This window comes from Trichechus manatus, unplaced genomic scaffold (genome assembly GCF_000243295.1).
Source record: "Trichechus manatus latirostris isolate Lorelei unplaced genomic scaffold, TriManLat1.0 scaffold00025, whole genome shotgun sequence".
Lineage (NCBI taxonomy): Eukaryota > Metazoa > Chordata > Mammalia > Sirenia > Trichechidae > Trichechus > Trichechus manatus.
The window spans coordinates 15,083,384-15,106,713 of NW_004443961.1; the positions used below are offsets into that span (position 1 = coordinate 15,083,384).

At 36.4% G+C, this 23,330-nt stretch overlaps 1 protein-coding gene across 9 annotated transcripts in view; it reads left to right on the plus strand.

The window, feature by feature from the left end:
• CCDC171 (coiled-coil domain containing 171) overlaps positions 1–23,330 on the plus strand; it is a 299,366-nt gene that overhangs the window by 117,253 nt on the left and 158,783 nt on the right. For all 9 annotated transcript variants that reach the window (XR_002823592.1, XM_023728627.1, XM_023728629.1 and 6 more), the window contains 2 exons: positions 1,798–2,302; positions 4,137–4,253. Coding sequence is in view for 8 of the 9 variants with exons in the window: in XM_023728627.1 (XP_023584395.1) it covers positions 1,798–2,302; positions 4,137–4,253 (622 nt within the window). In the remaining variant the exon portion in view is untranslated. The remainder of the gene's footprint in view (positions 1–1,797; positions 2,303–4,136; positions 4,254–23,330) is intronic.

Here is a 23,330-nt window from a genome sequence, read left to right on the forward strand (position 1 = left end):
TTCACCATGTTATACAACTCTCATCGCTATCTAATTCTAAAATTTTTTTATCAACCCAAGCAGAAACTCAGTACTCTTTGAGCATTAACTTCCTATCCTCCTACCCCCAGCCTCTGGTAACCACTTGCTTATTGGCCATTTGTATACCTTCTTTGGAGAAATGTCTATTCAAGTCCTTTGACCATATTCCCTCACCCCTCCCTTGGCCATATTTTAATTAGGTGGTTTATTTTTTATTTTTTCCCATACAAAAATTTATACATACATTGTTATGTGACTCCAGTTGCTCTCCCCATACTGTGACCACACACTCCTCCTTTCCACCCCTGATTCCCCATGTCCATTCAACTAGCATCTAACCCTCTCTGCCTTCCCATCTCACCTCCTGACACAAGCTGCCCATTTAGTCTCTTGTACCTACTTGAGCTAAGAGGCACACTCCTCATGAGTATCACTTTATATCCCACAGTCCAGTCCAATCCCTATCTGAAGAGTTGGCCTCGGAAATTGTTTTAGTTCTGGGCTGGTAGAGAATCCAGGGGCCATGCTTTCCGGGGTTCCTCCAGTCTCAGTAAGACCATTAAATCTGGTCCTCTTAACTAGAATTTGAGTTCTGCCCCCCACCTTTCTCCTGCTCCATCCAGGACTCTCTGTTGTGTTCCCTGTTAGGGTGGTCATCGGTGGTAGCCAGGCACCATCTAGTTCTTCTGGTCTCGGGCTGATGAAGTCTCTGGTTTATGTGCCCCGTTTTATCTCTTGGGCTAATACTTTCCTTGTGTCTTTGGTATTCTTCGTTGTCCTTTACTCCAGGTAGCTGGGACCAACTGATGCGGCCACTTGCAAGCTTTTAAGACCTCAGTAATGTAGGTGGTTTATTTTTTTGTTGCTGAGTTGTAGGAGCTCTTTATGTGTTCTGGATATATGGTTCCCGATATTTTCTCCCATTGTGTAAGTTATCTCTTCACTTTCTTGTTAAAGAACGTTGATGCCAAAAGTCTTTAATTTTGATGAAGCCTGATTTATCTACTTTTTCTTTTGTTGCTCATGCTTTTGGTATCATAAAATTTACTCTTTACCTTAGCAATTATTTACTTATTAGGCATATGATTTCATAGACAGCCACATTATTTTCTCATGATTAAAATGTGTTTGCAGTTAAAATTTATTCTCATTTAAAATTAAGTTTTGTATTGTATACACCATGGATAGGAAAGATCAGATGGCTGCTGAGGCCTAGCTCACAATCAGCATTTCTTCCCACCGCTGGAGGTGTATCTGGAGGGAGGCGGTAAAAAAGAGGGAATGCTCTGAGAAGCAGTCCCATCTCATCTAATAAATGGCAGACAGGTGCTATTTGTTGTATCATTGATTTAACTCTGCTTATTTTGGCGAAAAGCAAAATCTTTATGTATAGGAAAGTGTCTTTGACAGTAAAAGCAGGAAGTAAAAGTTAGTGAGAAATGGAAGAGAAGAAATTCTGCAGAGAAAGCATATTTTCTTTTTTTAAATATGTGTATTTATGCACGAATGTACAGGAAATTCTTGAAGTACTTTTAAATTTATGTGTTCTAATTTATGTAAAATTTCTATGTAAGAGAATTTAAAAATCAATGCCCATATTCAGATCTAAGATATTTGGTCTGCTGTTGTATATTTCGAATATTTTAGTACGTGGATCTTTTGAAGAGGAAGAAGTTAACTGTCAGCAAAAAAAAAGGTTTTTTTTGATGCATAAAGTGGAATTAATCAAGTGTATTTGCTTAATGTTTAAATGTCATATTATTTGACTTCTTATAGAAATTTCAAGAAATTGCTGAAAAAAATATGGAAAAATCAAGCCTTATTGAGAAGTCACATGAACAATTGATTCTTGAAAATTCACACTTCAAAAACATGTTATCACGGACTCATAAGGAACAAACGTCCTTGCTGGCAGCCTGTGCACTGATGGCTGGTGCCTTGTATCCCCTCTATAGCCGATCATGTGCCTTATCTACACAGAGAGATTTTCTCCAGGACCAAGTGAACACCTTTGAGATGTTCAAATTGGAAGTTAGGACTATAGCCCAGGCTTTGTCAACCGTAGAGGAAAAGAAACAAGAGGAAGCCAAGATGAAGAAAAAACCCTGCAAAGGACTGATACGTGTATTCCGGAAAGGTGTTATTGTAATTTTGGCAGCAAACAGGCTCAAGATTTTGGGCCAATCATGTGCCTCTCTTTTCACCTGGATGGAGAATTTCAAAGAAGGCATAGGCATGTTAGTATGTACAGGAGAGCCAAAAGACAAGCATAGATTTCCAAGTAAGATAATTTGTACTTTATTGTATCTAAATTGCGCTTAAGTGAAATACAGTGTTGAATATGCCTGGCTGTTATGCAAAAGCTTTAAAAAATCATGTCACATAGTCTCATATGTATATAAATATATATGTATAAATTAGGCCTTGATTTTTAATTATAAACAGATTAAAACAAACACAGTAGCAAATACATACATATAATTTCAGCTTTGTCTAGTTTTGTTATATTTAAATCCTCTTTTCACAGTACAGTGAGGTGATTTTTCAATTAAGTTAATCCCGAGATTCTGCCCTATTTAAAATTTATTATTGGTACAATTTATTTTCACGTTTTATGAATCAGTATAAAATGATGAGTTAAAAATCTATTAAAGAGTTAGATTAAAATGACACAAATGTAAATTTTCCAACTAACATTTTTTTGACTACTTGACTCTTGTAAGTAAAACAATGAATTTAATTTTTAACACTTAAAAAGTAGGCTGTTAATTAATATAAGTTAGAGCTTGTCATGGATTGAATTTTGTTCCCCCAAAATATATGTCAACTTGTCTAGGCCATGATTCCCAGTATTGTGTGATTGTCCTCCATTTTGTGATCTGATGTAACTTTCCTGTGTGTGCAAATCCTAATCTCTGCCTATGGTTAATGAGGCAAGATTAGGCTATGTTAAAAGAATTAAGGTGAAATGCAACACCCTTGCTCAGGTCATAGCCCTGATTCATTGTAAGGGGAGTTTCCCCGGTGTCTTAGTCATCTTGTGCTGCTATAACAGAAATACCACAAGTCGATGGTTTTAATGAAGAGAAGTTTATTTCCTCACAGTTAAAGTAGGCTAAAAGTCCAAATTCAGGGCTTCAGCTCCAGGGGAAGGCTTTTTCTCTCTCTCGGCCTTCTTCTCTTCAGTGTTCCGCCGGACCAGGAGCTTCTCTGCGCAGGGACCCCAGGTCCAAAGGACATGCTCTGCTCCCGGCACTGCTTTCTTGATGGTTATGAGGTCCCCCAACTCTCTGCTTGCTTCCCTTTCCTTTTATCTCTTGAGAGAGAGAAGGTGGTGCAGGCCACACCTCAGGGAAACTCCCTTTACATTGGATCAGGGATGTGACCTGGATAAAGGTGGTGTTACAATCCCACCCTAATCCTCTTTTACATAAAATTACAATCACAAAATGGAGGCCAGCCACACAATTCTGGGAATCATGGCCCAGCCATATTGATACACACATTTTTGGGGGGACATAATTCAAACCATGACACCTGGAGTGTGGCCTGCATCACCTTTTATCTTACAAGAGATTAAAGGGGGAGAATTGAGCAGAGAGATAGGGAACTCATTACCAACAAGCAAGAAGAGCCAGGAGAGGAAAACGTCCTTTGGACCTGGGGTCCCTGCACTGAGAAGCTTGTAGACCAGGGGAAGGTTGACGACAAGGACCTTCCTCCAGAGCTGGCAGAGAGGGAAAGCCTACCCCTGGAGCTGGCACCCTGAATTAGGACTTCTAGCCTCCTAATCTGTGAGAGAATAAATTTCTGTTTGTTAAAACCATCTGCTTGTGATATTTCTGTTATAGTAGCACTGGATAACTAAGACAGATTAAAGAAAATTGCTCTCTTTTTTTTTCTTTTTTTTTTTTGTTGGTCAGTTAACAGTTAAGGCATATGTATGGAATAGGCCAATCAAATCTAACATTTCTTACAGACTTTTCTGCACCAGATGAGAATTCTGTGTACAAGGTTTGATCTGTTTCTTAAACAGCTAAACACTGCTATGAATTTTAAATATGCATTTTAATAAAATTTTGTAGCATTTCATAATAGATTTTTCTCTTTTGCAGAACATCAAAAGGAACAGTTACGTAGTTTACAAGCACTCAGCTGGTTCACCAGTTCTGACCTTCTTGCTGCAATAATCAGTTCTATGGTTGAATTACAGGAAGTTATTAGTAAAACAGGTACAATTCCTTCTTTATTATCCTTGCAAAATACACTTAAAAGGAAATGTCCAGAAATGCTTTATAGTACAAACTCTAACACACCATCTAGAAGGAAAATGTGTTTGTTCTCCTTTCTTTTATTCAGGTACAGAGAGATTGTTGAAATGTATATTTAATGATATAGTGAATTAATATAAATTTCGATGGGTAGTTTTCTCTTCAGTTATGGGGAAGTCAAATGACATTTCATGGTGAATGTATTCACCTTATTTTTTTTGTCACTTGTGATCTGGTTTTCCTTATGGAAAGCTCATTGTTAGCTGTTTTATTAAGTATTACTGGCAATATTTTTTCAAATGTTTTGGCCTTCCTTTATTTCTTCTTCTGGTTCTAAATTTCAGAGGTTTGAGTAAGAACTGAGCCAGTAGAAATTTTTTTTTATCTCATTTGGTGATGTATTTTTATTTATTCTAATTTCTTTTAGATAGAGTTAATTTGAGTAGTCTGCTCCTTCCACCAGGTGTGTAGCCACCTATAATCAGAGATTTACAAAGGTCTAAGATTTAAGTTTATTTTTTTCAGTGACTCATCTTAGATTACGTGATATGCATGAAAGGTTCAGTGAAAACTGTTTTCTCTACCCTGGAAGAAATGGTGACATCAGGCTGTGTCATTGGACTAATTGTCATCCTTCTAGACACATTAATAGTAAAAATAGTATCATGGACTTGTTAAACTTTCCTCCTTAGTGAAATGTTATAAGCATTAATGAAATGATAATTTAATTCTTTAGAGAACTCTGATATGCAAATATAGATAATTTATTGTGATTTCAAATAATATAATAATATCTACATCTAGGCTCTTGTAAGGAAACTGATGATTTAAAGATTATATTTAGGTTGTAACTAGCCATTGATGTTGATAAACAATATACATATTTAATTTATCAGTATAACCCAACCAACTTAGTTTGTAGTCTGAAATAAAAGTCTAAATTCAATGTATTTTAAGAATTTTGTGTTATAATTTATGCTAAGTGAAACAAGCCAGCCACAAAAGATCACACATTGTATAATTCCACTTACATTAAATGTCTAGATTAGGCAAATCTGTAGTGGTTACCTAAGGCTCACAAGGGGCTTGCAGGTGATAGTAAGTGACTGGTAAAGGGTTTATTTTGGGAATGATGAAAATATTATAAAAATTGACTGTGACAATGGTTGCACAACTCTGTGACTAAACTAAAAACCATTGATTTGTACATTTTAAATGGGTGATGATAGGATATGTGAATTATTCCTCAAAAAAGCTATTAAAAACTGTGAAGGCTTATAGCTGCTGAATCTGTCCCTTTCTATTAGGAAGGAAAAAGAATTCCTAAAAGCCTACCTAGCAGGCTTCTGCTCTTGTTTCCTTGGCTTGAACTGGGTCACGTGGTTATCCCTGGCTTGATAGCTGGATGTTGGCAAGAGAGAAGGACAGGTTTGTGAGTGGTTTGGGTCAGCTAATCAGTGTCTGCAATAGGGAAGATTCATTTTTATTTAAAACATGTATGACCTTTTGCCTTCCCATCTCCTTATTATCATTATAAGAGAAAACTGGTGAATTCAGAAGATTCAAAACAAAATTAATCAGAAAAGAACAATAACCAAAACAAAAATATTTTCTCATCATGCAGGAATAATTACTGTTAACATTTGTATATGTTCTTTCATCTATTTAATGTGTTTATCTATCCATCCATCCATTCACCCATAGACTAACCAGTGATATCATAGTGTACATACTGTTTTGTATCCTCATTTAAAAATTATTTTGAAATAACCTCCAACTTAAGAAGTGTTGCAAGTACAGAGTAGTGTTCTCTTTTTAGCTAAACCGTTTGAGAACAAGTTGCTGACTTGAAACCCCATCACTCTGTCGTATTTTAGTGTAATTTCATACAAGGACTTCCTCCTATATAACCACAGTACAACTGTCAACACCAGGAAATCAACACTGGTACATTACCACCATCTTATCTCCAGACCCCATTCAGTTTTCACTAGTTGTCCCACCTATATCCTTGATAGCAAACAGATCCAAGTCAGAATTATGTGTTGCATTTAGTCATATTTCTTTCGTCTCTCAGTGTGGGACAGTTCCTCAGTCTTTTCTTGACCCTCATGATCTTGGCACTCTTTAAGATTTACAGAGCAGTTATTTATGGAATGTCTGTCAATTTGGTGTATCGGGTGTTTCCTCACGGTTAGATTAAGGTTATGCATCTTTGACAAGAACATCAGAGAAGTGATGCTGTACTTTGCTTGTGGCATTTTATGATAGTCGAATTTTTTTTAAAAAGTCTTAAGTGTTTGAGAATTTCTCCCATTTCTATTACTGTTCCTTTACAGAATGACTTTCAATGTCTGAGTAATATTCCATCATTTAAGTATTTCCTAGTTTGCTTCACCATCTCATAATAGGTTGCTTTCGTAAGGAATATCAGCTCAGCTCTGATTTGTAAACTGATTAATTTATTTTTGAATCATTTAGAATTGTGGGCAGTATCTTAATTCTTCTAGTTAGTGGAAAGCTAAAATAGCAAGATCTTGGGGAAGTCTATTTAGGAAATAATATGAAATTCTAAAGTGAGAGAAGATACTTTTAATGAGGTTTCTCTTTTCTTTCTGAAGAACTTGTTGAAAATTTAAACCATTTTAAATGTGAAGACTTCATATCTTTTGCATCATTGTCATATTTTCTTTTTAGCCTCAGGAAAACTGTGATGCATGTATGCCAATACCAGGTAGTAGCTTTTAATATATTAAATAGTAACTGGATTGCTTCTTGTATTATCTTTGTTCTAAGGTTAAAAAAAATATAGTAAGTTCCTCTTTAAAAAATAGGTGCAAATCTATTTAAATTCTGATTTATATGCATACTATTAACTATCTGAGAGAGAGAATTTACTCTTAAATATGTTGGATATGATCAAGAACTTGGACTCTGGATTTGAATTTGGGCTCCACTGTTTACTAATTGTATGATTTACTTAATCCTTCTTCAGCCTCAATATCCTCATCTTTAAAATTTGACTAATAAAAGTTTCTGGCTCATAGGGTTATTATGAGGAATAAATGTGGCCCACTTAATCAAGTACTTTGTATATATACATAAATGCCCAATAAATGTTTTATTTCTTGTGCACTGTTTTTCAACTTTTCATAAAATGGACGTTCAGTAATGCTACCTTGAATTTGCTGCTTAGAAAGTGCTGAAGGTGGTTGCCCCTTTTACCTTTTTAAACTTTATCGATGAATTTATAGGCACTGGGCAAAGACCCCAGTTTCCATGTTGCCTCTGGAAATACTGGACAGGTGGCAACCTTCTTGCTTTCATTAAAGTGTTTGCCCACTTGAGATAAATTACCTCTTCCAGGTATCCAAATGGTGTGCCTGCACGAGATCATTTACCTCAAACAGGGGAGACTGTTACTTCCACCGAAGGGCTGGGATATCAGTCATTACGGGTATGGACTAAAGAACCCTTTAGACAGCTGAAGATTCTGATATGACTGGTCCAGACAGAATTTCTCAAGATAGAAACAAATGTGCTGATTTGCTTTGAAATATCTATAAACCAATACAGGAGTAGATGAATATGAATAGAATGTATATACATTTTGTTACACATTTCCTTTCTATTTGAATCCTAATTTTCTAGAAGATAGATGACCCAAATTTGCCCCTGCTAGCACTACTCAGAACTCTTTATTTCATTGCATACTTTGAGTTAACTTTCTAGAAGTCATTCCAATTCTTTGAGGCAAAACTCAGAAGGGTAGATTGTGTTCAACATAACATTTGAGGTTTCATATCTAGGAATTTCAAAGCAGTAAGTAAAGTTATTTGTATTAATAAGCAGTTATTGGTATATATTTAAAAATTTTAATACTTTACTGAATAAATATTAAAAACCACCAAGAGCCTTACTACTCTAAATGGGATCTGTGGACCAGCAGCATCAGCATCAACTGGGAATCTGTTAAAAATGCAGAATCTCACACACCACACCAGACCTACTCAATACGAATCTTCATTAACAAGATTCTTCGGTGATTCATATGCACAGTAAAGTTTATGAAGCAATGATTTAGAGGATTTTGTTATTACCATAACTTTACTCACACCTGGAATTAAACAAGTGTGATCTGACGATGTATCATTTCTGGTACTTCAGCTACTAGTGTCTGTTTTAGGGAGCCACTTTTAACTTACTGATTTTTTTAATTTTGGATTTTATTATTGTTATTTTTACATCTCTCATTTTTTTCAAATATTTCATTGTGAAAAATTCAAACATACAGAAAAGATAAAAGAATTTTATAGTGAACAGATATTTTGTTTTTTAAATAAATATTTCTTAACTTATAGTTTCTAAGAACAATTTTTGAAATTTTTAAAGAATAATTTATCCTTTTTGAAGTGATTGTTCATGACTGTGTAAAATTTTCAGTGTCACAGCTTTTATAGAATAAATTTATTGATGCAGGTCTAAAATAATGTACAAAATAAAAAAAATTGTAGGAACCATAAATGGGGCTATAACACATTTTGCAATTTATGAGTAGTTTCTTGGAATCTTCTAAGAGCCTGAAACCTTTTCTTAGAAAGGTAGGTTGAATATCCAGAAATTATCTAAGAAAGCAACAGTCTGATGTACAATGGAGAGGAAAGATAGGCAAGGAGGTTGAATGTATATTAAGAGAGTAGTTATAATTATTAGGAGAAAGTTCTCCACGTGTCTTTCATGTTCCTGCATTTTACCAGGTTGTTGTAAAATAACAAAAGAAAACTTTTTCTCAACTCTTTATTAAAATATTATATGTGTATTTAGAAGTATTATTTTAACCCCACTTTGTTCCAGAAAAAAAAATTATGGAAACTTACAGGTATTTGTAAAATATAACTATTCTATATCCACTAAAACTTAAGCAACAGAAGGTAGAAGCAAATTTGAGCTAAGAATGAAGCTGAAAAAGCTAACCATGATGGCCTGCCAACTTGTGTTCAGATTTGGGTCTCAGATTTCAATTGCCAGCGATGTCCATAGAAGAAAACTCAAAAGCTTAGAAGAAATACAGACAGACATCCTTGGACTAAGATTACATAGGTATTTCTTTTACAGCTCTCAATTGAAAGGGACATTATGTGATAGAATCAACAACATTCTCAATAATATCAGACATAGGACTCTTCTTCTTATGTAAAATATATTGGGTATAATTTACATGCAATAAAATATATACATTTTATCTGTAAAATCTGATGAGTTTTGAAAAATGTATACACTACAATGTATACCAGAAAATACATAGAACATTTCCTTTACCCTCTTTGCAGTCAATCACCCCACCTACTCCTAGCCTAACACAACCACTGATCTCCTTTCTGTCATTTTAGTTTTACCTGTACAAGAATTTCATAAACTTGAAGTCATATAGTATGTATTCTCTATGTCTGGATTCTTCTGCTTAGCATAATGTTTGTAAGATTCATCTGTGTTGCCTATATCTGTAGTTTGCTCCTGTTTATTGCCGAGTAGCATTTCATTCTGTGGATATGCAACAGTTTGTTCATTCATTCACCTATTGATGGGTATTAAGGTTGTATCTACTTCTGGCTGTTACGATAAAGGTTCTAGAACATTTGTGTACACATCTTTTTGCTGGACCCAGTGCACAGAAAGACGGGGAAGTTGGCACGAACAGTTCAGGCCTTGTAATAGGAGGGAAGGCAGGATATATGCATACAGATGCAGGTAGGTTGGTAGATTTGGTAGTCAATGTAAGGGAAAGTTCTTTTCTCCCTGCTTCTGTTTCTCAGTGAAATAAGCAAGATCATCAGTTGGGATGGAGGAAGGTGATGTTATCATGGTTTGAGGAGGGAGGAGAAAATGATCAATAGTCATCTAAGAGAGTGGGAAAATAAGCAGGTAGATTGGTAGATTTGGTAGCCAATGTATGGGAAAGTTCTTTTCTCCCTGCTTCTGTTTTTCAGTGAAATAAGCAAGATCATCAGTTGAGATGGAGGAAGGTGATGTTATCATGGTTTGAGGAGGGAGGAGAAAACGATCAATAGTCATCTAGGAAAGTGGGAGGATAAGTTCATTAGGTGTTCAGCTGCTTGGATACCAGTGCAAAGAAGGTAGAGAGTTGGGTTTAACCAGGGTGGGGTTTTGCCAGGTAAGTACAATGGAGAGGAAAGACAGGCAAGGAAATTGAATGTAAATTCAAGAGAGTAGTTATAATTGTTGGGAGAAAATTCTCCGTGGGTCTTTCATGTTTCTGCATGTCTTGTGAGTAGGGGCACTGACAGGTTTTGTTGCAGACCATCTTTTTAAGGATGTTTATACAGGGAACAGCCTATGACTATAAAGATAGTGTCTCCCTCCAGAGAGGAGGGCAGGTTTGTTTACTGTCCAGTATAATAAAGATAATGTCTCCCACCAGGGCAAAGATTGAATAGGTTTGTTTGCAACCCATTAGAAAAGTTTTGGATTTTGTAAGCTCTGGATTCCTCGGCAGTGATGCAGAACCACTATAGGCAGAGCATCCAGTTGGGTACTTGGGGTTGCGGGGAGTGGCAAGGGGAACTGATGTGAACACGAAGCACAGGCTGCTTCCTGTGCTGTGAGTAATAAAGCCACTTGTCTCTTACCCAAGAGTCTCGTGTCTCCTGCCAGCATCCATGAATTTGTGGCAGACTAATGTTTTTCCTTGAAAGTGGGGTCAAATCTCAGATCCTTTAGAGTTCTCGGCAATAATGATGAACAGTAGACTCTGAACTGGGTGAGGAAGGAAGTGAGGATTTGGAAAAGGTGAGGGGTTGTGAAAATGTGAGGCCAGTGGAGTGTAGGTTCTGGAGTGGGAGGAGCATGCAGGGATGAATTGTTGAAGAGTACCGGAGGGACTCAGGTGGAAAGGTAGGAAGTGATGGTTGGAGCCTGGGATGCTTGATATTGAGATATGGAAGGGTAATACTAAAGTTTAGGATATGAATATAGGAGAGGTGGCTGAGGTGAAGGTGAATGACAAGATGATTGGAGACAAAGAGGTCAAGGAACTTAGAGACCCAGGATTTGAGAGATTTGTCTTATGTGGATATTGTTATCACTAATGATTATGAATGGTAGTAGAGACAATGGTGCTTAAGTTTTTAAGGAATGAAGGGAGCCAACTGGTAGGTTACTGAACAAGTAGGGTAGTTGGTGGCATGGACAGTGAAGGGAAAGGAGAACTTCAGGCCCCCAGGAAATATTTGAGGAAAAAAAAATAGCAATAGTAGTGAAAGCAATGTCCTTGAGTTAACCACATTTCTGTTAGAGCAAGAAGGTAAATGGAATGTTTGGATAGGAAGTTGAGGATAGAGAGAATGTTACTGAAGGTGACCAAAAGCTCTGTAGGTCTCAGTGGAAGGGCTTGCAGGGTAGCTTAGGGATGTGAGCAATAGTGTCACATTTGGGGAAACACTGTGTTTTTCAACGGTTGATTGTAGGTGGAGAGGGATGACCTATGAGTCTGGGTGTCTTCTGGTGACTGAGATAATCAGGAGTGTGAAGTATTATGAGTTTAGATCTATTATGGTTTCTAGTACATGTCCAACTTCAGGGATACTCCAACTAGGGTATGCAAAGTCTCTCGAAGCTACAGATAATTTTAAGGAAAGAAATTTCTAAATCCTCAGATTTGATAATATTTTAACCTATAACTGATCTACCTGAGGATGCAGTATAGTTATCATGTCTGTTCTTAGGTCTCATTTCAGTTGTCTTTCCACTGTTTATCAAAATAAAGGCAAACCACTTATTGCAAATCTTCTTAGATACATTATTTATGTATTTTTATTTAGCAAGGATTTACTATGTTCTAAGTACTTGATAAATATTAACTCGTTTATTTAATCTTCCCAGTAACCTTTTGAGTGTATTATTTTTACCCCCATTTTATAGATGAGGAAGATGAGACACAAAGAATGTAAGAAACTTGCCTTAAGTCACACAACTAGAATTTGAACCCAGGCAGACTGGCTACAAAGTCCGTTCTCTACATCTGCTCACTATGCTGCTGCTTTAGAGTGTAGAAGTTCCCAGGGCACCAAACAGGGCCAGATGTCTTTCCTTTGCCTCTCCAGATCCATTTTCCATTATATTCCAGCCTGGGAGAAGCTAACTTATATATACCACTCTGATGGGCTCCCGTACCCTCTGGCTTCCAGGAGATCAAAGGGAAAGAATCAGGTGAGACCCAGAATGCACATTCCCTGGGTCTCTCCTTGCAGGGTTGCCTCTGAAGGCAGCCTTCTCCTTGGGGCTCCGCCTTTCTTTTTCAGAACAATTTTCTCCCTCTCCATTTTAGGCCTTGGAATTGTTAACAACTCCACAGGTACTAGTGGTATGTTACTATCCACTGTGTTTTTCCTATACGCCATCCCAATCTTTGCAAATGGTCTGTTTATTAAACCATCCTCAAAATGTCCTTATTTGAATGTACCATCTGTTTCCTGCTAGAACCCTTACTGTTATATGCCAGTTGAGGAAATGAATGACTCAAATGAGTGTGTACCAAGTCCTTTTGGAAGTTTGGTGGTTTTAGTTCTTTGCTTTCAGCAAAATTGAAAAGAAACTAATTGAGGTCTCAGCAGAGAGGGCATTAAAAATAATTTTTGATGTTAGATCATCAGTGAATTTTAGCGCATGTCTCTAATGGAGTTCAAGGAATTCAGTGATGTTGGTATAAAAATACTCCTTCTGTTTCTATCTACTTTTTCATGTAAACAGTGTATTTTGTGCTTACACTTATAAAATCCAAAAATAGGTAGAGAATTGAGGCTAAACCTATCTCATTCCTGCAGTAAGTAACATTAATCCATGGTTACCTGAATTAATTAGGAAAAATATAGCTATATCTACCTTATTAAGAGGTGCATTTAAAATAAAGATTTAATTTCTGTTTAATAATTATCAAAAATTAATACTTCTGTGTTGTTTAGATCAGTGGTATATAAGTAACAAATATAATGACTTAGTTGTAACATATAGAGCCTTATGGTCACAGGAAATGAAAATATTTTAAATTTTAATTTATATGCATGTTTTTATTACAGAAAATTATGATAGGGTAGTCAGTTCTATGTTGTATATTAAGTAGAGGAAAAAAAAAACCAAACCTGTTGCCGTCAAGTTGATTTCAACTCATAGTGACCCTATAGGACAGAGTAGAACTGCCCCGTAGGGTTTCTAAGGAGCAGCTGGTGGATTTGAACTGCCAGCCTTTTTTGGTTAGCAGCTGAGCTCTTAACCACTGCACCACGAGGGCTTCATATAGAGGAAGAGGGTTGAATTATGAGATCATGGAGAAAACAAATGAGGTAAAATTTATGATTGTTTAAGAAGATCTTGTTCATATAATTTTAAAATGGATGATGGTAAGTGCCAAATATCCTTGTTATTTAGATTCTATTGAATAGATTTGAAGGAGTGATGTAATAGTTTTTTTAAAAAGTTAATATTTATAATATTTCAGAAATGATGTGCTTTACAGTTGGTTAAACATATGATGAAAAATTTTAGATGTCAACTTAAAAATGTGTGAGAGCATGTGTCAGTTCCCTACTGTTGCTGTAACTATTCACCACAATCTTAATGGCTTGAAACAATGCAAATTTATTATCTGACAGTTCTGGAGGTCAGAAGTCTGAAATGGGTCTCATTGTGCTAAAATCAAGGTGTCAGCAGAGCTGTGTTCCTTCGGGAGGCTCTAGGGGAGAATCTGTTTCCTTGCCTTTTCCAGGTTCTAGCAGCCATCTGCATTCCTTGGCTTGTAGCCCCATCCTCCATCTTCAAAGCCAGCAGCAGAACATCTTCTGATCTCTCTCTGACTCTGAACTCCTTATCTGTCTCCCTTTCCTACTTGTGGTTACATTGAGCCCACCCAAACAATCCAGGATAACCTCCCTATTTTAAGATCAGTTCATTAGCAACTTCAGTTCCATCTGCAACCTTATTTCCCACATGTAACATAACATTTTTACAGGTTATGGGGATGAGGATGTGGACATCCCTGGGGGGCCATTATTCTGCCTACCATAATACGTAGTTTTTTTTTTTTTAATTATGGGGTACATTAGTGAGCAAGTTTGAAGACCACTGTCCTACTTGTCCTCTCTGTGGCATTTGACATTATTGGTCACTTCTTATTCTGGACTCCATTGATGCCGATGGCACCCCTCGTGTTTCTTTTCCTTCCGTTTAGATAGTGTCCTTCATGGACTCTTTTGAACCTGTCCCTTCAGTGTGTGTGTATCCTATGGCTCTTTAGCCATGTTTTTACTCCTTGTACTCCTGAGAAGTTCCGTTTATTGCCAGGGCTTTATTTACCACCTATATGCTGATGACTCCCAAACCTTATCTTTAGCCCAGACCTCATTCCTAAACTTTAAGCATATGTACATAGTCCTCAAACTCAGCATGTTCAAAATTTTACTCATCTTCTTTGTCCCAAAACCTCCTTTTGAATTTTCTGTCTTTATAATTGGCATGACCATTCATCAAGTAATACCTCAAAGTCAGGGACTGAGTCACCATAACTTGTTCTTATTCTTACTCTTTATTCTCTATATTCTATATTTCTTATTGGTCTAATTTTTTTCCCCCATTGCTGTGTTCTTAATTCATTATTTTTTGCACATGTCACTTTCTTAGTCTCCTAATGGGTCTCACACTTCCACTCTTGGATTCTTTCAGTATGTTCCATGCACTGTGCCACTCTAAATACAATGCATTTAGCAAAGCAGTGATATAGAGGAGGGTTATAGGAGTAACAACAGCTTTTTGTAGAACATTTATAAAGTATTGAAGAGTATAAGGAAGTAAATTTTAATCGTTTGTAATCTCCCTATCCAAAGATATGATTAATATTTTTGAGTATTTCTTTTGAGTTGTTTTGTTTGTTTTTCATTCTGTTGACACTGCTTTGCATTGTTCTTTTTCCCTCAGTAATCATTTAAAATGACTGTAGTCATAGTACTTGTCTTACTGGGTTGTTGCGAGGGTTAAATGAGTTCATACATGTAAGCCATGCTTGGTCTGTAATGTGTCTTTGTCCTCAATATCAGCAACAGTATTATTTTCCATTTTTTATGAATTTCAAACTCTTTAGCTAGGTATACAAGACCGTTCCTGACCTGATTCTCACCTCTTTGTACTATCTCACCTCCCAGTGCTCTCATTAATAAAGCTACCTTTTAGCCAGACTGAACTGCTTATTGTTCCCCAGACATGACATGCTCTCTCATGTCTCAAAGCATATGGAACAAACTTTCTTTCTGACACTAAATTTTAAGAGGACTTTATTAGATGGATTCTCATGTTGGAAAAGTTGAATAATATCACAATTTCTGTCTATAAAAGCAACTTCATGAAAGATCAAGAAGTTTTTTTTGTCACTGTTACTTATATTCATCTTCAGTGAAGTGAGAGCATAATATTATACTATATTTCTCTGAAGTAGTTCAGATATGTAGTTTTCTTGTTATCTAAGTTGACATGGAGACAGAGGCTCAACAATATAGATTTATAATTGACTAGTATATTCCTTAGATAAGGGATCTCTTAACCTGGTCTTCAAAGAGCTCGTCACCCAAAAAGGTCCATGGATAGAGATAAGAATGAGGAGGAGGTCTGTGGATTTGGAAGAAAAAAACTGTATCTTCTTTCACTAACCACTAACATTTCCTTTAATTATGAATGGTGATGACAGACCATGATAATATTAGCGGTATAGTGACTTTGTCACTAATAGAAATCTTGTCACTAACAGATGAGGAAGAAGGACCTGGCCAGAAAAACTTATGAATAGCAGGAGTATTGTCTGATATAGAGCTGGGAGAAGAGCCCCTCCAGGTTGGAAGGCACTCAAAATACGACTGGGGAAGAGCTGCCTCCTCAAAGTAGAGTCGACCTTAATGACGTAGTTGTAGTAAAGCTTTCGGGACCTTCATCTGCTGATGTGGCATGACTCAGAATGAGAAGAAACAGCTGTAAATATCCATTTAATAATTGGGATGTGGAATGTATAAAGTATGAATCTAGGAAAATTAGAAGTTGTCAGAAATGAAATGGAACACGTGAAGACTGATATCCTAGGTGTTAGTGAGATAAAATGGACTGGTATTGGCCATTTTGAATTGGACAATCATATGATCTACTACGCTGGGAATGACAAACTGAAGAGGAACAGCATCACATTCATCATCAAAAAGAACATTTCAAGATCTATCCTGAAGTATAATGCTGTCTGTGATAGAATAATACCCATATGCCTCCAAGAAGCCCTGGTGATGCAGTGGTTTTTGGCTGCTAACCAGAGGGTTGGCTGTTCGAATTCACCAGCTGCTCTTTGGAAATCCTATAGGGCTGTTCTACTCTGTCCTATAGGGTTGCTATGAGTTGGAATCTACTCGACAGAAAAGAGTTTTGGTACAAGGTAGACCAGTTAATATGATTATTATTCAAATTTATGCACCAACAATTTAAGGCCAAAGATGAGGAAATTGAAGATTTTTAAACCTTCTGCAGTCTGAAATTGATCAAACATGTAATCAGGAAGCATAATTACTGGTGATTGGAATGTGAAAGTTGGAAACGAAGAAGGACTGGTAGTTGGAAAATATGGCCTTGGTGATAGAAACAATGCTGGAGATCGTGTGCTAGAATTTTGCAAGATCAAAGACCTATTTAGTGGAAATATCTTTTTTCAACAACATAACTGGTGACTATATATGTGGGCGTGACCAGATGGAATAAACAGGAATCAAATTGACTACATCTGTGGAAAGAGACGTTGGAGAAACTCAATATCATCCGTCAGAACAAGGCCAGAGGCCAACTGGCGAACAGACCATCAATTGCTCATACGCAAGTTTAAGTTAAAGCTGAAGAGAATTAAAACAAGTCCAGGAGAGCCAAAGTAAGACCGTGAGTATATCCCACGTGAATTCAGAAACCATCTCAAGAAAAGACACATTGAACACTAATGACTGAAGACCAGACGAGTTGTGGGATGACATCAAGGACATAAAACATGAAGAAAGCAAAAGGTCATTAAAAAGACAAGAAAGAAAGAAAAGACCAAAATGGATGTCAGAAGAGACTCTGAAACTTGCCCTTGACCGTAGAGCAGCCAAAGTGAATGGAAGAAATGATGAAGTAAAAGAGCCAAACAGATTTCCAAGGGCGGCTTGAGAAGCCAAAGTAAAGTATTATAATGACATGTGCAGAGATCTGGAAGTAGAAAAACAAAAGGGAAGAATACATTTGGCATTTCTCAAGCTGAAAAAACTGAAGAAAAAATTTCAGTCCTCGAGTTGCAATATTGAAAGATTCTATGTGCAAAATATTGAATGATGCAGGAAAGATTAAAAGAAGATGGAAGGAATACACAGAGTTAGTGTACCAAAATGAATCAGTTGACATTCAGCCATTTCAGGAGGTAGCATATGATGAAGAACCAGTGGTATTGAAGGAAGAATTTGGAGCTGCACAGATAAACAAGGCTCCAGGAATTGACAGAATACCAATTGAGATGTTTCAACAAACGGATGGAATGCTGGAAGCTCTCATTTGTCTGTGCCAAGAAATTTGGAGGACAGCTACCTGGCCAACTGACTGGAAGAGATCCATATATGTGCCCATTTCAAAGAAAGGTGATCCAACAGAATGCAGAAATTATCGAACAATATCATTAATATTACACACAAGTAAAATTTTGCTGAAGATCATTCAAAAATAGGTGCAGCGGTACATTGACAGGGAACTACCAGAAATTCAAGCTGGATTCAGAAGAGGACTTGGAACAAGAGATATCATTGCTGATGTCAGATGGATCTTGGCTGAAAGCAGAGAATACCAGAAAGATGTTTACCTTTGTTTTATTGACTATGCAAAGGCATTTGACTGTGGGCATCATAACAAACTATGGATAACATTGTGAAGAATGGGAATTCCTGAACACTTAGTCGTGTTCACGTGGAACCTGTACATAGACCAAGAGGCAGTTGTTTGAAAAGAACAAGGGGATATTGCATGGTTTAAAATCAAGAAATGTGTGTGTCAAGGTTGTATCCTTTCAGTCTACTTATTCAGTCTGTATGCTGAGCAAATAATCTAAGAAGCTGGACTATATGAAGAAGAATGGGGCATCAGGATTGGAGGAAGACTCATTAATAACCTGTGATATGCAGATGACACAACCTTACTTGCTGAAAGTGAAGAAGTCTTGAAGCATTTACTGATGAAGATCAAAGACTATAGCCTTCAGTATGGATTATATCTCAACATAAAAAAAAACAAAATCCTCACGACTGGACCAATAAACAACATCATGATAAACGGAGAAAAGATTGAAGTTCTCAAGGATTTCATTTTACTTGGATCCACAATCAACACCCATGGAAGTAGCATTCAGGAAATCAAATTTCGTATTGCATTGGACAAATCTGCTGCAAAAGACCTCTTTGAAGTGTTCGAAAGCAAAGATAATCACTTTAAGGACTAAGATGCCCCTGACCCAAGCCATGGTGTTTTCAGTCGCCTCATATGCATGTGAAAGCCGGATAATGAATAAGGAAGACCGAAGAAGAATTGATACCTTTGAATTATGGTGTTGGTGAAGAATATTGAATGGGCTGCCATAAGAACGAAGTCTGTCTTGGAAGAAGTACAGCCAGAATGCTCCTTGGAAGCAAGGATGGTGAGATTTTGTCTTATGTACTTTGGACATGTTAGCAGAAAGGACCAGTCCCTGGAGCAGGACATCATGCTTGGTAAAATAGAGGGTCAGCAAAAAAGAGGAAGACCCTTGGTGAGATGGATTGACATAGTGGCTGCAACAATGGGCTCAAACATAGCAAGAAGTATGAGGATGGTGTAGCACTGGGCAGTGTTTCTTTCTGTTGTACATAGGGTCACTATGAGTCTGAACCGACTGGACTGTACCTAATAACAACAACAGAAATTACAGATATTTTCAACTTGTAATCGGTTGTTGCTGCTGTTATAGTTTATGCCCATCTTTAATCAGAAATCATGAGAACCATTTCATACATGTCAAGTAAACAGTATTATTGTATACAGATGGATGCTAGTGAGATATAGCTGGCTATTTATTAGGACAACTCTGCACTCAGTAATTGTTTATTTATCAAAGTGAGGTTCTGTGTTGTTCGTATCTATATTGCTTTCCAGTGTTCCCTAAATACAAAATTCTCTGTTCCTTTGTTTGACAAGAGTACTCTGCCTGGAAGCATTTCACATGTCTTTCAAAAGTTACTTCTATCAAAATGGCATCTAATTTGAAGCATAGATTCACAATACTTTCCTTTTTGATGTAAATTTGTATCGAATATGTTGACCCAGCCAAAGATAAATTTATTGACTTTAGGACAAAAAATTTACTACAGTTGATATTAATTTAAGAAGCCTTGGAGAATTCTGATTTTCTAAATTTTATTTTATTGTGCTTTAGGTGAAGGTTTACAGCGCAAATTAGTTTCTCATTCAAAAATTTATAAATTTTTTGTGACATTGGTTGCAATCCCTGCATTGTGTCATGAGTCTCCCCTTTTTCCTTTGCATCCCGGGTTCCGTGTGTCCATTCATCCAGTTTTCGTGTCCCTTCCTGCCTTCTCGTGAACACCTGCTTTTGGGCAGGTGTTGTCCCTTTGGTCTTGTGTACTTGATTGAACTAAGAAGCACTATCCTCCCATGTGTTTTTTGTTTTATAGGCCTATCTAATCTTTGGCTGAAAGGTTGACTTCGTGAGTGGCTTCAGTTCTGAGTTAGTGGGGTGTCCGGGGGCCATAGTCTTGGGGGTTCCTCCAGTCTCTGTCATGCTAGTAACCTGGTTCTGTTTTTTGGTGAATTTGAATTTTGTTCTACATTTTTCTCCTGCTATATCTGGGACCCTCTTTTGTGATCCCTGTCAGAGCAGTTGGAATTCTCGTATTTTTTTTGAGAGAAGTCTACCTCTTCCTTGTAAAGTGAACTATGAAAGCCTTCATTATATTTGCAACAGTATATTTTTGTGAGTCAGGATTTTCATCACTTTTAAACGGAGAAAATAATTTGATGTTCAACACAATAGGTCTATGGCATTGTTGAAGACCACCCCATAGTTCATTGTTCTTATTCTGCTAAGCAATAACTTTCCCCATGATATGGCTTTAAAAAATTAACTTTTAGTTTTCTGTGCTTTAAATGTAATGTCTTACATTTGATGCATTAATAATCAAACAAAATATTTTGATAAGCATAATCAACAAAATTTGTTTGCTTTGTAATCCTCCATATTTTGATTTATGCATTTAAAATGATTATTCTGAGAAGGGGGTCCATAGGCATCACTAGACTACCAAAGGTGTCCACAGCACAAAAACAATTAGGAACACCTGTTTTAGATGATCATTCTGAAATATCATTTGTCTAAGTCAAGAGAGAGGTCTACTTACCTCTTTTATTGCTTGGAAATAAATGTTTTAATTTCTTGAGTAGTCCTATTGCTGGAAATTTATATTGCTTTATTTATTATTATAAATAATAATTATTATAAGTAATACTGATAGAAACAAGAGCTATTGATTCTTAATCACTGTTATGAGTCCCTTCTTCCCATTGCCTATCACAGTGCCTTATACATATGAGCTACTCTACAGCTAGCTGTTTAATCATTGAGTGAGGAAGGTAGCATACAGTGCTTTTTAAAATAGTTTTGTTATTTCTGTAAAAGTGCTTACACTCAGTGTAAAAACTTCACATCGTACAGAAACCTTCAGAAAAGAAAGTAAAAATCACCCAAAGGGTTCCATCCATTCTTAACACTTTGATGATTTCTACAGATCTTGTATACATAAGTTTAAATATATGTACAGATGCAAACACATGTAGTTTTACATGAGAAAATCATATAATCATGACTTCTTGTAATTTGTTTTTCCACTCAGTGGATAATGAACATATTTCAATGTCAATAAGATAGGTCTTTATCATTAACTGTATCTGGTTACATACTATTTCATTATATAAATGTTCCAGTAATTTACTCAGTGAATCTCCTGTTGATGGATATTGATGTTGATGTCATATATAAGCAATTTTTCTAGTTTGTGTTTTAATTTTGTATGTAGTATTTTTATACAGTTAAAATTATTAATCATTTATAGTTTTTCTTTTGATAATTTACTTAGAAAGTAGAGCCTTACTTCAAGGTTGTATTGCTCATATTTTAGTCTGTACTTGCAAGTCTTACATTATATCTTGGGCTTATCTTGATTTTTTTTTTTTTTTTTTAGTGTGAGCAGTATGGAAATGATTCAGTTTTATTAGTGTCCAGATGATGAGCTAGCCTCAGTACTTTTTATTCAGTAATCTGTCTTTTTCCTCATTGAGTTAAAAATATGGCATTTATCATGTATTACTACAAGTACTTGGATCTATTTTCTGTCTCTTCACTCTGTTAGTTTCCCTATCTCTTCTTGTACCAGTATCATACTGCTCTTTTCATGAGTATATCTTTAAAATATGTTTTAAAATATGGTAAGGCAGATCCTATCTCATTCCTTTTTTTTTTTTTTTTTTTTTTCCAGTAGTTTTCTGGGCTGTTTTCACTGTTTTTTTAAGATTAGCACACTGCTTTGATGCAAACATCTTATTGTAATGGTTTGCTGTCAAGTTTGAAAAGTGATGTCTACATTCATATTTCCCAAATTATTAGCAGCTTGGAGACACAAGTGTAAATTTACAGAGAAGATGCTTTGAAATTGTGATGTGTTAGGATCACTTAAGAGGAGTATAAAGGGGATGATGGTGAAAGATGTTCCTGGGAACATATACAGGTGCCAGATCATGTGGTACCTTCTGAGCCATGTTTTAAGGAGTCTGAGATTTATTCCTAGATTTGAAGGGAGTCACTGAGGCTGAAAAGCAGACAATGTGACAAAATCCTGTTTGTGTTTTAGAAGTCACTCTACAGTGTGGAGGATGGATTGAAGAGAGTCAAGACTGGAGAAGAATAGGGAGATTGTTGTGATAATATAGGTGAGATATCACCATGGTAACAAGATTGGAAAGATGCTAAGGACAGGAGGTGGTGGAGATATTAAAGGAGATGGAGATGTCAAGGATGACAAAATGTTACCAAGTCTGTAGAACTGTGTCAGAATTTAATGCAGTTAAGACTACCCATTTGTTGTCGTTAGTTACCATGGAGTTGCTTGTGACTTGTGACGACCCCATGTGTGCAGAGTAGAACTGCTCCATAGGGTTTTCAAGGCTGTGACCTTTTGGAAGCAGATCATCAGGACTTGCTTTCGAGGTGCCTCTGGGTGGATTTGAACTGCCAACCTTTCATTTAGTAGTACAGCACTTAACCATTTGCACCACCAGGGACTCCCATTACTCAATTAGATGTACAGTGCCCCCTTTTTGGGAGTGTTTCTCATCTTTCTGAGTATGAGGACTCCTTTTTAATAAGAAAAAATACTATAGACTACTCTGTCCCTACCTGCTAATTGTGTTTTTAGGAGCAGTTGAATTCTGTTATATTTTTAAAGGACTTTTAATTTTATTACTGACAATGTCATAAGCAAACATTATTCATGCTCTTTCTTTTTTTTCTTTGGCAAAATAAATATCCAAATGGCAAGGTTACTGCAGTTGAAAATGGAACCTTTGCAATAGCTTTTCAAATCCTCTCTCCTTCCCTGACATCTGTATCTGACAGATTTAGAACTACTGGTCAAAACAATTCTTTATCAGTTCCTTTTGAAGATTTTAATCCTGCACCTGCAAATCTGCCCCTTCATTGAGGAACTAATGTCAGAATATACGGTCCGTTTATTTCATGGAAGACAACATGCTATGAAATAGGGGGAGGGTGATTAACAAATGTATTTAACAAAACCAAGAATTTGTTAAATTAACAAACTAAACATTTAAAACATCCTAGACATGTTTAAACAGGAGGAAATTTAGTCACCTTATTCCTTTCTCTCGTTT